This window comes from Cryptomeria japonica, chromosome 11, assembly GCF_030272615.1.
Source record: "Cryptomeria japonica chromosome 11, Sugi_1.0, whole genome shotgun sequence".
NCBI lineage: Eukaryota > Viridiplantae > Streptophyta > Pinopsida > Cupressales > Cupressaceae > Cryptomeria > Cryptomeria japonica.
In genome coordinates, this window is record NC_081415.1 from 137,736,942 (window position 1) to 137,748,586 (window position 11,645).

The following is an 11,645-nucleotide window of genomic DNA, read 5'->3' on the forward strand; positions in this document are numbered from 1 at the left end:
GCAATCACGAGAGTGTAACATTATAAGTAACAAATTCTTCCATATAACTATTTTCGGATAAAGCATTGCTTTCATGTGTATTTGCAGAAATGACCAACAACTATCTAAAGGCTTAAGAGCTTGGCTGCTTCAACCTTCATAATGCGATAGAAAATTAAGGTCCCCTATATTTCTGCTATAATTATGTTGCCTCAGATTAATTTTTGTATGTAATAACCGTTAGCCTTGAATATTAATTCTGAAACTTTTCCTGTTAGCAGGTGCAGTTTAAATGAATGTCTTGAAGAGAAGCAGTTGAAATTTGACAATTCAATGTATTTTTTTCTGCAATAATTGGATCAACTCAGATATATTATTTGAAAGGGAACAGTTAGATACAGAAAATAAATATCATGTCACCTGCGAGGCCAGATAAGCCACTTGGAAGTAAGTGCATTTTACTTGCTAACTTTTGTAAATGATTTCAACAGGCATACATGCTTTCCTTTAATGATTACTTCTATTTGTCCATACTTAATGATTACTGACAAATACATTTCTCTCTTTTGAATTTCAGAGAGTTCCCCCTCACAAACACCTACAATCAGAATCAGTAAGCTGCAAAGGCACTGAACAAAATATTCAAGGTGACATTGTCACCCGTGAGATAACCCCCTTACGAACCCTTACAATCGAAATCAATAAGCTGCAAAGGCACCGAAAAGATATTCTAGGCAACATTGTCACTGGAGGCATTGTGTATTCGTTATTTGTTGATGTTGAAGTTTTTGTCTTCATCATTCAATTCAGACGATGGGAGCTACTCCATTTTTCTATTAGTACCCATTGAAAGACTTGATTATTGTTTCGAGGTTCTCTTAGGTGTCTTTCTGTGGAAATCAAGAACGATATTGAAAGTGTTAGAAATAGGTTGGCATGAAGTTTCACAGCCCCAATAGTTTTTTTACCATCTATACTCATTAGAAGACTTGATTATTATTTTAAGATCCTCCTAGATATCTGTGAAAATTGATAACAGTATCGAAAGTGTAGAAATACGGAGTGAATATCACACCCCTCATAAATGTTTTCCCCAATTGTTGAAATACTTAAATCTGAGTCTTATTTTGACAAAAAAAAAAGAGATTGATAATATAAAAGCTTATATTAATGAGCAATTACGAGGAGGAAGTCTTTCAACAGCTTAGACCAGTTTCATGAGTGCTAGATTAGCAGAAATGACAACAGATTCTGAAAGGAGTTATGCTGGAGCATACAAGAAGAGAAGATCATTATAAAAACAGCCAGTCCTAACTTAAAAAGCATAAAGGCTCTTGTTTAGTACAAATAAATGGCTCGAGAGATAATGCTCTTTGTGAGGGTAGGTTCAGGCACAGTGTTTCTGGCGTTCTGTCATGATACAGGGTAGAGTCGAGGGATGGAGCCTTCACAGCCAAGTTCAAATTGAAGTCTTTGAAATCACAGAGACGGATCTTCACGAGGCTTGCTATTTTTCATTATTTCATTGCATATAAAAGTTCTAAGACTCCTCCAAACTGTTCAAAAAATGCTTTAGATTTCACTATTATCAAAATTTTAAATATTTTTTAATTAATAATTATATAATATTAATATAATAAATTCATTACGACATTCAATTATAATGTTAGAAATAGATAAGTTCTTAAAATCCTAATACTTAATTTACAAATAGAACATTTAGAATGGATAAATCCCAAAAATTAAATTTCATGATTATACTTCGCAAGAACCTAAACTCCATATAGCTTACAATCAACTTGAAAAATGAATATGGATGAATGCAGCAAAGGTTTCCAAGACAAAATGACTTTAAACAATAAGTTGCCACACCTAAGATGAGACTGGGTATGAATTGCAGATTTCAAGTAGGAGTATGAATTTTATATCAAAATTAATTAATTAAAAAAATATAAATTTACGATTAAAAATCTCATTATATTATTTTTAAGATATTAAAAAAATTATAAATAATTATATATTCGACTAAGGGCTCAACATGGAGAAATAAGGGGCTGTCAGTTTTTCACTTGTCTTCATTTATATGACTTGGTAGCACTTCTTATGTACACGGTGTTTAAATGTGGACTTGGTGGTTTAATAATGGTTTAATAACGATGCAGTATCAGTTTGATATAGTGGATGGCCTCCTTTCGATCAACAATTGTTGAGGCTCACAGCTGTCTACAAAATAAAAGGTGGATAGGAAATGCACTTTCATTCCTGCAGAAGCAAGTGAAAAATATTAATAGTATGTGTTTAATATTTGCTAAAACCTATTTGTGTCTCCTCTGCATTTGAAGTATATAGTAGTGTGGAATCTGGATGATCTAAAAGCTTCTCTATTTCAAGAAATCATGGACGAAATTTTATGAATACATAGATGTTTGATATCTATTGGAGCATAGGTAGTATAGTTATTCTCCAATTGCAATGGTTAATAGTTTGCAAACCATGTGATATGAATGGGTGACTTTTATCTTTGCAAATGTTTGTTAATGGAGATAGTGAATGCATAACAGAGTCATTTAAGTTTTAATTCTCTTTAAGGACAGTGAAATGTGATTTAATGCATCTGTACTCTAAACTTGTGAACCAAAATCACCTTACCACAAAGCCAGTTTTGTAGGCAACACAATGAACAACAGGTTGATTGATCCTTGGGTTTACCCCCTTTAATAGCCCATGATCTTCTTACAGGCTCCTCCCACTCAGAGTCCACTGAAGAATTTCAGATCTGCTATCCCAAAAGAACAAAGTTGAAACCATTCCTCCTAGCAAGGAAGATGTCCATAGTTTCCATATAATGCGATTCCTAGGGTATTATCAAGATGTTATCCATTCCATTTGGAAAAGAGAATGACTGCCACCTGACTGCTGCCTGAAAATGCGCATTCGTCTTAGGGTGGCCTGCTCTATGGATGTATTGGGAAAAGCTAGACTATTTAAGAAGCATTCTCACCTTATTTTGAATCCAACGAACGAAATGCAGAGCACCATGCCAATATGGGCAAGGCTACAGCTTCTCCCAAGTGAATACTAGCAAGATTTTACATTGAAGAAAATTGGGAGTGCCATAAGGGAACGTATAACAGCTTCAAATTTTCCTTAACTATACAAGATTGTATGTTAATATTGATCTAGAGATGATTTTGCTAGAAATGGCCGGAATCATGTGGGAGCAGCTCATAAACTATTAGAATAGCCCTTACCATGAACACGGGAATCTAGCAAGCGTATGCCCCTCACCCAGAAGAGCAACAATATGAAGATGAAAATATTGTTAATATACTATTTTATTCTCACACACACAAAGATCATAAAGATTAAAATACTCATCAAATAGGATAAATTATTAAATAACTTTTTATACATAATAATTTTTGAACATTTTTTAATTATATGCTCCAATCTACAATGTAAAATTGCACGTAGTAGTGGCCTTCAGTCTAAAGAGAGTTTTCAATATTGTTCCTTATTAACACTCATCAATCTATAATCATGCTTATTTACAATTTTGTAATTCAATTTAGATACAAAAATTAGATTTCTAGCCAATCCAAAAATATGTATAACTTTAAGGAGTTTTAATCCTCCCATCTTTGAATAATACACCTTTTTTTAACCAACAATGAGATGTAAACTATTGTCCCTAAGGTAAAACTTGACCCTATCATATTCTTTATATTTAGGAAACCACTCCTTGTGAGGAGTCATATTGCATTAGTAGCTTGAGCCAACGAACCATTTTTTATTAAAAATATTATTACATGAAGATAATAAAACTTCATACTTGATTCAAAGTTCTTTTTTATAAAAGAAATCTTGCTATTTCTTTTTCTTTCCAAATCCTTATCATGTCCCCTCTTTCCATCATTATAGTAGTTCTAGATCTAACATGTATAGCTTCAGGAATCACCTTTGTGAATTTTTTTGCTCGATGTTTTAGATCAAACTCCATTATCCATCATCAGGAATAAGAAAGCAGAACAAGAGAACAAAAATAGAATGAATTGTAGAAATCATATATCTACAAGTTCTAGATCTACTCTAGACTTGTCTTTAAGCTCCTTTTATTTTCTTCTTGATCTACCTCTTTCTAATCCTTATCATGTCCCCTCTTTCCATCATTATAGTAGTTCGAGATCTAACATGTATAGCTTTAGGAATCACCTTTGTGAATTGTTTTGCTCGATGTTTTAGATCAAACTCCATTATCCATCATCAGGAATAAGAAAGCAAAACAAGAGAACAAAAATAGAATGAATTGTATAAATCATATATCTACAAGTTCTAGATCTACCCTAGACTTGTCTTTAAGCTCCTTTTATTTTCTTCTTGATCTACCTCTTTCCTTGGACCTTCACCAATATAAAGAGCATTTGATGAATTGTCCATAGCTTAATTGTTCATTTCTTATGACAATAATGTTGCAAAAAGAACACCCATCTTGAGATCTTTCATATTAGTGCTAATAGTAACGAACATCTCCCATGTCTAAGACAAAAAACAAAGAAGTGTAATGCATTTATCTTTTTCATCAATTTTAACATCAATTGAAGCTAGTTGTCTCATAATTAAAATAAATTAAATTATATGCTCAACTATGGGTTTTGGGTTCTTGCAAGTTTGACAGGTTTTTTGCAGTAGCCTTGTTGTCAAAGGCCTGTCTGACCTTGTTTTGTTTTGGCTTTGCAGCCTTGTTTTGTTTTTGCTACCCTCAGGCTATTGTATTAAGGGCCAACACCCTTGTTTTGATGTTTATTTTAATCAAAATAATCAACTCAAATTCCTTCAATATTCGAGAAAACAATTCTTCTCAAATATAACTTATTTATTAGACTCTTGGTATGGTAGATTTAAAAAACAAAGAAGTGTAATGCATTTATCTTTTTCATCAATTTTAACATCAATTGAAGCTAGTTGTCTCATAATTAAAATAAATTAAATTATATGCTCAACTATGGGTTTTGGGTTCTTGCAAGTTTGACAGGTTTTTTGCAGTAGCCTTGTTGTCAAAGGCCTGTCTGACCTTGTTTTGTTTTGGCTTTGCAGCCTTGTTTTGTTTTTGCTACCCTCAGACTATTGTATTAAGGGCCAACACCCTTGTTTTTCTGTTTATTTTAATCAAAATAATCAATTCAAATTCCTTCAATATTCGAGAAAACAATTCTTCTCAAATATAACTTATTTATTAGACTCTTGGTATGGTAGATTTCATCCAATTTTTTTATAAGGAATATATAGTGGGCTCTTTCGCTACATTAAATAAAACTAAATCTATTAGACAAAGTTGAATTATACCACAAGTTTTCTTTTTCTTTTTTTTCTTTCATCTTAATGTATTTTATTGGGGTTCCTTTTTTATTACAACCAACCAATGGTTTATCTCTTTAAGAAGATCTTTCATTTTTAGCTTTTATAATTCATAATTGGTAACGATGATTTTTTCAATATCCAATTGAGACGTAGATGCATCCATGGCTATCACATACAAATTTGTAAAACAAATCAACATAACTCCCACTGCTACACAAACAACCTTCAAACTTTGATCCAAGAAAAAAATTGACCAAGCTCTAAGACCAAATTTTAGAAATGAAGATAAATAACTACAATATGAAAAGAGTGAAAGCATGGATTCCATGGGCTAGCAAAAAGCAAGAGGGAATATGGATACCACGGGCTAGCAAGCTAATCCATGGAAGCATAGATTCTCATGAGACAACAAGTTGAGTCATGTTGTGTGATCCATGTAGGAAGAAAGAGTCAAGGAGAAAGTTGTGTTATGTTAGTTCCACTCATCCTAAAAATGCAACACAAGGGTTGAAAGGTCTAGCAAGTTGTGTTATGCTAGTCAACTCATCTTCGTAAAATGTTGTCTGGTTTCAAGAGTTAAAGTTAAGCATCTCATCTAAGACTTTGATCTAGTTTCGAACATGCAACAACTTGTATAAGACATATAATAAGGATAACTAGACAAAGCATGTTGTTCGTAAGGAAATAGACAAACTTGAATTGAAAAAGGATAGCCAAGCAAGGCATCATGCAAGGAAATTTACAACTTTAATCGAACATATGCTACAAGGAGGCCATGATGTATGCCCCTCCTTAAGATGTCAACTTCCAAAAATAGAGGAAAATTTTATTAAGGACAACATCTTTGGATGAAGGACACTAAGAACACACACCTTCCCCATTGCTAGAAAAAGTGATTTCTTAGTAAGGGATTGCACATATTCACTAAGGAGAGATTATTCCTAAGAAGACATACCATCTCAAACAAAGAGCAAGTCCAAACAAGGGACATACATGTGTGCATGGAGGACTACTCTATGTAAGGAAGGGCCTCAAGTTATGAAAAATGCAACTCAACCAAGCAAAAGTCAATGTTTGGAACGAAAAAGAGAGGATTGAAATGTTATTCTTTCCCACCAAGCATGGAGATAAAGAAGAAAGACTATTATTTTGTCATGTCCCCTCTTTAGCACTGTCTAGCAGAGATATGTGAGTCAGCTTATTATGGGGTCTTATAGGATGACAACGATGGATAGAGACTCAGTGTGGTTATATAGTGTCTAGGACTTGGTGTTCTGGTAGTAGTTGATTAGTTTGGAGCAGTTCCTTATTTTTAGGAGACAACTCTTACATTTATGGAGGATATACCTACTATTTAGGAGGTTATGACCATACCCAGGGTTGGGTCTCCTTTAGATTATTCCTTGGGTTCAGTTTTAGAGGATTTGGGTTTGTTTCCTAGTTTCTAGGAGCATCCCTAGATTTTAGGGATGAGATTGCCAGTGGATCCTTGATTTCCGACTTCAGTCACAAACAGGTGGCAAGTTGACTTTTTGGTTTGTGGTGTCATTTGAGCATCTTGCAGCTATTTGGGTTATATTTTTAATATTTCCTAAGTTAGCATTTATTATTTAAATAAGGCTATGTTTATAGCCATTTTGGAGTAATAAGGGGTTTTGGCCTCATCTGGATGCATATCCCTTGGTGTAATAGCTTGTTGGAAAGGTCTTGGACTTTTCTAAATATTTCTCTTTTGACTCAAATCCTTTCAGTGAACGGATTTCTTTATATTTGAAAAAAGGTCATTTTCTATGCAATTGGCAACTTAAAATGAGAAATATAACATTTTAACCCTAAACGCCACATTGAGTCACTTTTAGGGTTTGAACTAAGTGGGAAGATGTTATAAGGAAGTGGAGACCTAATTCTTTGTATCTTTTACACATTTTACATCTTGGATTTGAGATTTTGGCTCTGGAAGAGCTTTTCAGCATCTGGGACGCCAACCCCAATGTGTTGCCTATTTGGGACGTAGCCCCCAATACAGTGGTTTGGATTTGCTTGCAGTTATTAGCATCTTGGAGATTGTACGACACTCTTTCTGGAGGTTTCAGTGATACCGACAGAGTTCAGCGTGGGGTTTTTGTAGAATTTTGAACCTGACCTATCCTCTCTGAACCAACTGATTAGCAAACAATAACAACAAAAAGAAGAAAACACCAATATCTCTATTGAAGCTTAATTAAAAAATTACATAGAGGCTGTATAGATAAAGAATTTGCAGTCTAGAAGAATAAATAATAACTGCAGTTCTAAATATATTCCTAGCTTTGCATGGAAAGCTACTAAGGCTCTCAAACTAAAAAAAGCAAACTACTCCCTAAATTAAGAATACAATAAGGATATTGGTGTTTTCTTCTTTTTGTTGTTATTGTTTGCTAATCAGTTGGTTCAGAGAGGATAGGTCAGGTTCAAAATTCTACAAGTGGTATCAGAGCAGGTAAAATTGTTTTGGGTTAAAGTTTTATTGTTGGAATTTCACCAAAGTTAATCATGTCAAATTCTAACCATATGCCTGTTCCAAAATTTGATGGGAATGATTATGATTATTGGTGCATTAAGATGCTGACCTTTTTGATTGGAAAAGATTTGTGGGAGATTATTGAATCAGGTTATGAAGAGCCAACTAATTGGAATGCCCTTACAGCCAATGAAAGAACAGCAAGAAAGGAAGCAAGGAAAAAGAATGCTCAAGCTTTGTTTCACATTCAGATAGCTCTTGATAAGAGCTTATTTCCAAGAATATCAGGAGAAACAACTACCAAAGATGCCTAGAAGACTCTACAAGAAGCTTACCAAGGTAGTGATCAAGTTAAAGTGGTTAAGCTTCAGACATTGAAGTGAGAGTTCGAGAATTTGAAGATGCAAGAAGTTGAAAGTATAAGTGATTATTGTGTCAGAGTCAAAGATGTGGTCAATAAAATGGCTACACTTGGGGAAATTGTAAGCAATGAAGTTTTGATAAAAAAGGTGTTGAGATCTTTGACACCCAGATGGAATCATGTAGCAATAATCATAGAAGAAAGCAAAGATTTGACAAAACTATAGTTTGATCAACTGGTTGGATCCCTGATGTCTCATGAAGAAAGATTGAAAGATTCTTTTGAAGGTGTAGAGAAAGCGTTTTCCTCAAAATTGCTAATCACAAAAAATGAAGATGCAAGCAGCAGTAGTGCCAAAATCAATCAAGGCCAAGGTAAAGGGCAAAGCCAAAATTCTTCAAGAGGCAGAGGAAGAGGTGGCTCAAGAGGAAGTGGTGGTTTCAGAGAGGATAGGTCAGGTTCAAAATTCTACAGTTTTGGGGGTTTCTAACCAGTTGAGTGTACTTGGCAGCTGTAATGTTGTACCTAGCAGCCACTTTCCTTCCCACGTGCAGCACTTGGAGGGCTGGAATCTTGCCGCAGCTTCATTCCTGGTTATATTACTCTTTCAGCTTCCAGGTTGGATTCATTCCTGATTGTAATCTTCCTGAAATTATTGGAAATCTTCATCGAGTCAAATATTTGATTTTATATTCAAAAATCTGCCTTGAATCAAATTTGTTTTGGCTGTATATGAATTTCATTTTTAGTACTTTGTTCATGTACTTGTACTTCATTTATTACTTGTTGAAAAATCATCAAAACACAAAAAGAATCCAACACTTCTGCAACTTCTGTCTATTTCTAAAAGAAAATATTAATAAGTAGGAAAAATCATTTTAAAATAATAAAAATTACAGCAGATTAGCAAAAGAGATCCATTGGGGATCTTTCAGTGGTATCAGAGCTATCATCCTGCAAGCCTGTAGGGTTTGTGTGGAATTTTCACACTAGGGTTACATTTTATTCCGGGTAGAGAGGAGATACACAAGTATTATACACGCAAGGTAGCTCAACAAGAGTGTGAGATTGGAATTGAACAGGTACCTAGTATGGCGGATGAACAAGGGGGTGTTAGACATAACCAGATTGAGGATGAAGAACGGGAGATGATGAGAACTCTCATCAATACACAGCCCAGGATAGTCCAGACACTTGACAGATTACAGGAAACCTTGGCACGAATGGAGTTGGAAAGAAATAGGGGCAGACATGGGCGGAGCAGATCAGTTTCAATGGCAGGTAGTCATCATAGCCATTAGTCTCATTCATCAGTTGGGAGCTCCCTTCATTCCTCTAGGCAGGAACGCCATCGTACACCTGCTATGGATAGACCTTTGCTTCCTCAGTTTGTACCAAGTGAACAACCAGCACAAGAAGATCCACCAGAAGTTGGGTTCCAGGAGTCAGTTTTGGCAGCCACAGCTAAGTGGAGAGCCCTACCCCCAAAGGTTAGGGATGTTTTCCCTCTTCCCCAGTATTTTGCACAGCATAGAGATACAACTAGGTTCAGAGGAGACCGTGGTTATAGACCACCACAACAGCAGAACTATGACCTCAATAGAGCTACTGGGAAGATCACATTGGCTACATATGATGGCTCTGGTGATACGAGTGCACAAGCTTGGGTGTAGAAGCTGGACATATATCTATCCTTGAGGCCCATGCCTGAGCGTGAGGCTATTCAGTTTGCTATGTTGCATTTAGACGGGATTGCCTATGATTGGTGGCACCATGGATTGGTCACCCAGGATCACGCCTTGGTACATTCCTATGTCGAGTTCATTGAACGACTCCTTACACGGTTTGACCGTAAGGATACAGAGCTCTACTATAGAGAGTTGGCACATCTTAGACAGACTGGGCATGCAAAAGATTATATTAATGAGTTCCAGCGTATTGCGGTTATGGTACCTGATATGCCCCAGAGGCAGAGAGTGATGTTATTTATTGAGGGATTGCAGGATAGACTTAAGGGATTGGTACGTGCTTTCTAGCCGGCCACTCTTAAGGAGGCCATTGACATGACATTGAGACTGGATACCGTTCCCACTTCTTATCAGGCAGATAAGAAGCCATTCAAGGACTCTCGGCCTGCACAGAAGGCCAATACTTCACAGAATAAAGGAGGATCATCATCTAGACCCCCTTGGATGAATCAGGAGATGAGGAACGAATTGAGAAGGAAAAAGTTATGCTTTTCCTACAAGGAACCTTGGGAACCAGGACACCGTTGTATGGGTAAAGGAAAGGTTCATTTGATTAAGGTGACATCTGAGTTAGGGGATGAGGAGATACCTACACTGACACTGAGGATAGCATGGAGGATGTTGAGCAAGTGCAGACATAGTTGGAGTTAGATACCCCTGAGCCTTTGGCGACAACCAAAGTAACTATGGCTACCCTCTCCAGTTATCCTAAATTTCATGCCTTTAGGTTGAAAGGTACACTGAAGGGCAAGCAGATCATGAGCTTGGTAGACATAGGTGCCACGCATAACTTTATTGATCAGAAGTTAGTGGAGAGGCGTGGATTATAGTATGAGGAGTTTGGTGGTTTTGGAGTGAAGGTGGCAGATGGTGTCGTTTTGGGCTGTACTAAATGGGTTCCATAGCTTAGTATTCAGATGGGGGATTATACTCTGACCGATGATTTTTATGTGCTTCCATTAGAGGATTATGATGTGGTTTTGGGCATGCAGTGGTTACAGGGTATTGGACATTACATTATTGATCACCGTCATATGCAGTTAGAGTTCCTTTCTGGGGGGAAGAAGACTATCTTGAGGGCAGCTTCAAATGGTGGACCTAAGGAGGTGTCTTCTCGCAGGATGGAGACTATTATTAGACATAATGATGTGATTTGGGCTACACATTGTTTGGTGAAGTCCAAAACACCTACACCTCAGGATGGCAGGGTATTTCATGTTGATATTCAGTCAGTGATGGACTGTCATGGGAGGGTATTTGGTGACATACCTTCTAGAGTGCCTCCAGATAGAGGTTTTGAGCATGGTATAGAGATGGAGGATGGAGAAAAGCTAGTGATTACTACCCCATATCATCATCCTCGAGCCTATAAGGATGAAATTGAGAAGACTGTTCATGAGTTGTTGGATATGGGTTTCATTCGGCCTAGTTCTAGCCCCTTTGCTTCTTCTATAGTGCTTGTTAAGAAGAAGGATGGGACTCTACGGATGTGTATAGATTACAGAGCCTTGAACAAGAAGACAATCAAGAACAGATACCCTATTCCACGCATTGATGAGTTATTGGATGAGCTTCATGGAGCTATCTACTTCTCTAAGATTGATCTTCGTTCAGGTTACCATCAAATACGTGTACGAGAAGAGGATGTACACAAGACTGCCTTCCATTGTCACTATGAGCACTATGAGTTTCTGGTAAT

The 11,645-nt window shown here is 36.3% G+C and overlaps 1 protein-coding gene across 5 annotated transcripts in view; it reads left to right on the forward strand.

Annotated features, from left to right (window-relative positions):
- LOC131032649 (phospholipid-transporting ATPase 3) overlaps nucleotides 1–1,528 on the forward strand; it is a 417,034-nt gene extending 415,506 nt beyond the window's left edge. For 4 of the 5 annotated variants that reach the window (XM_057963680.2, XM_057963682.2, XM_057963681.2 and 1 more), the window contains exons 28-30: nucleotides 88–159; nucleotides 261–426; nucleotides 557–1,526. In XM_057963680.2, coding sequence (XP_057819663.1) covers nucleotides 88–142 — 55 coding nt within the window. In that variant the 3' untranslated portion in view covers nucleotides 143–159; nucleotides 261–426; nucleotides 557–1,526. Of the gene's footprint in view, nucleotides 1–87; nucleotides 160–260; nucleotides 427–556 lie in introns of all 5 variants that reach the window. The other variant, XM_057963683.2, reaches the window with a different exon arrangement.
- Nucleotides 1,529–11,645: the final 10,117 nt, after the last annotated feature.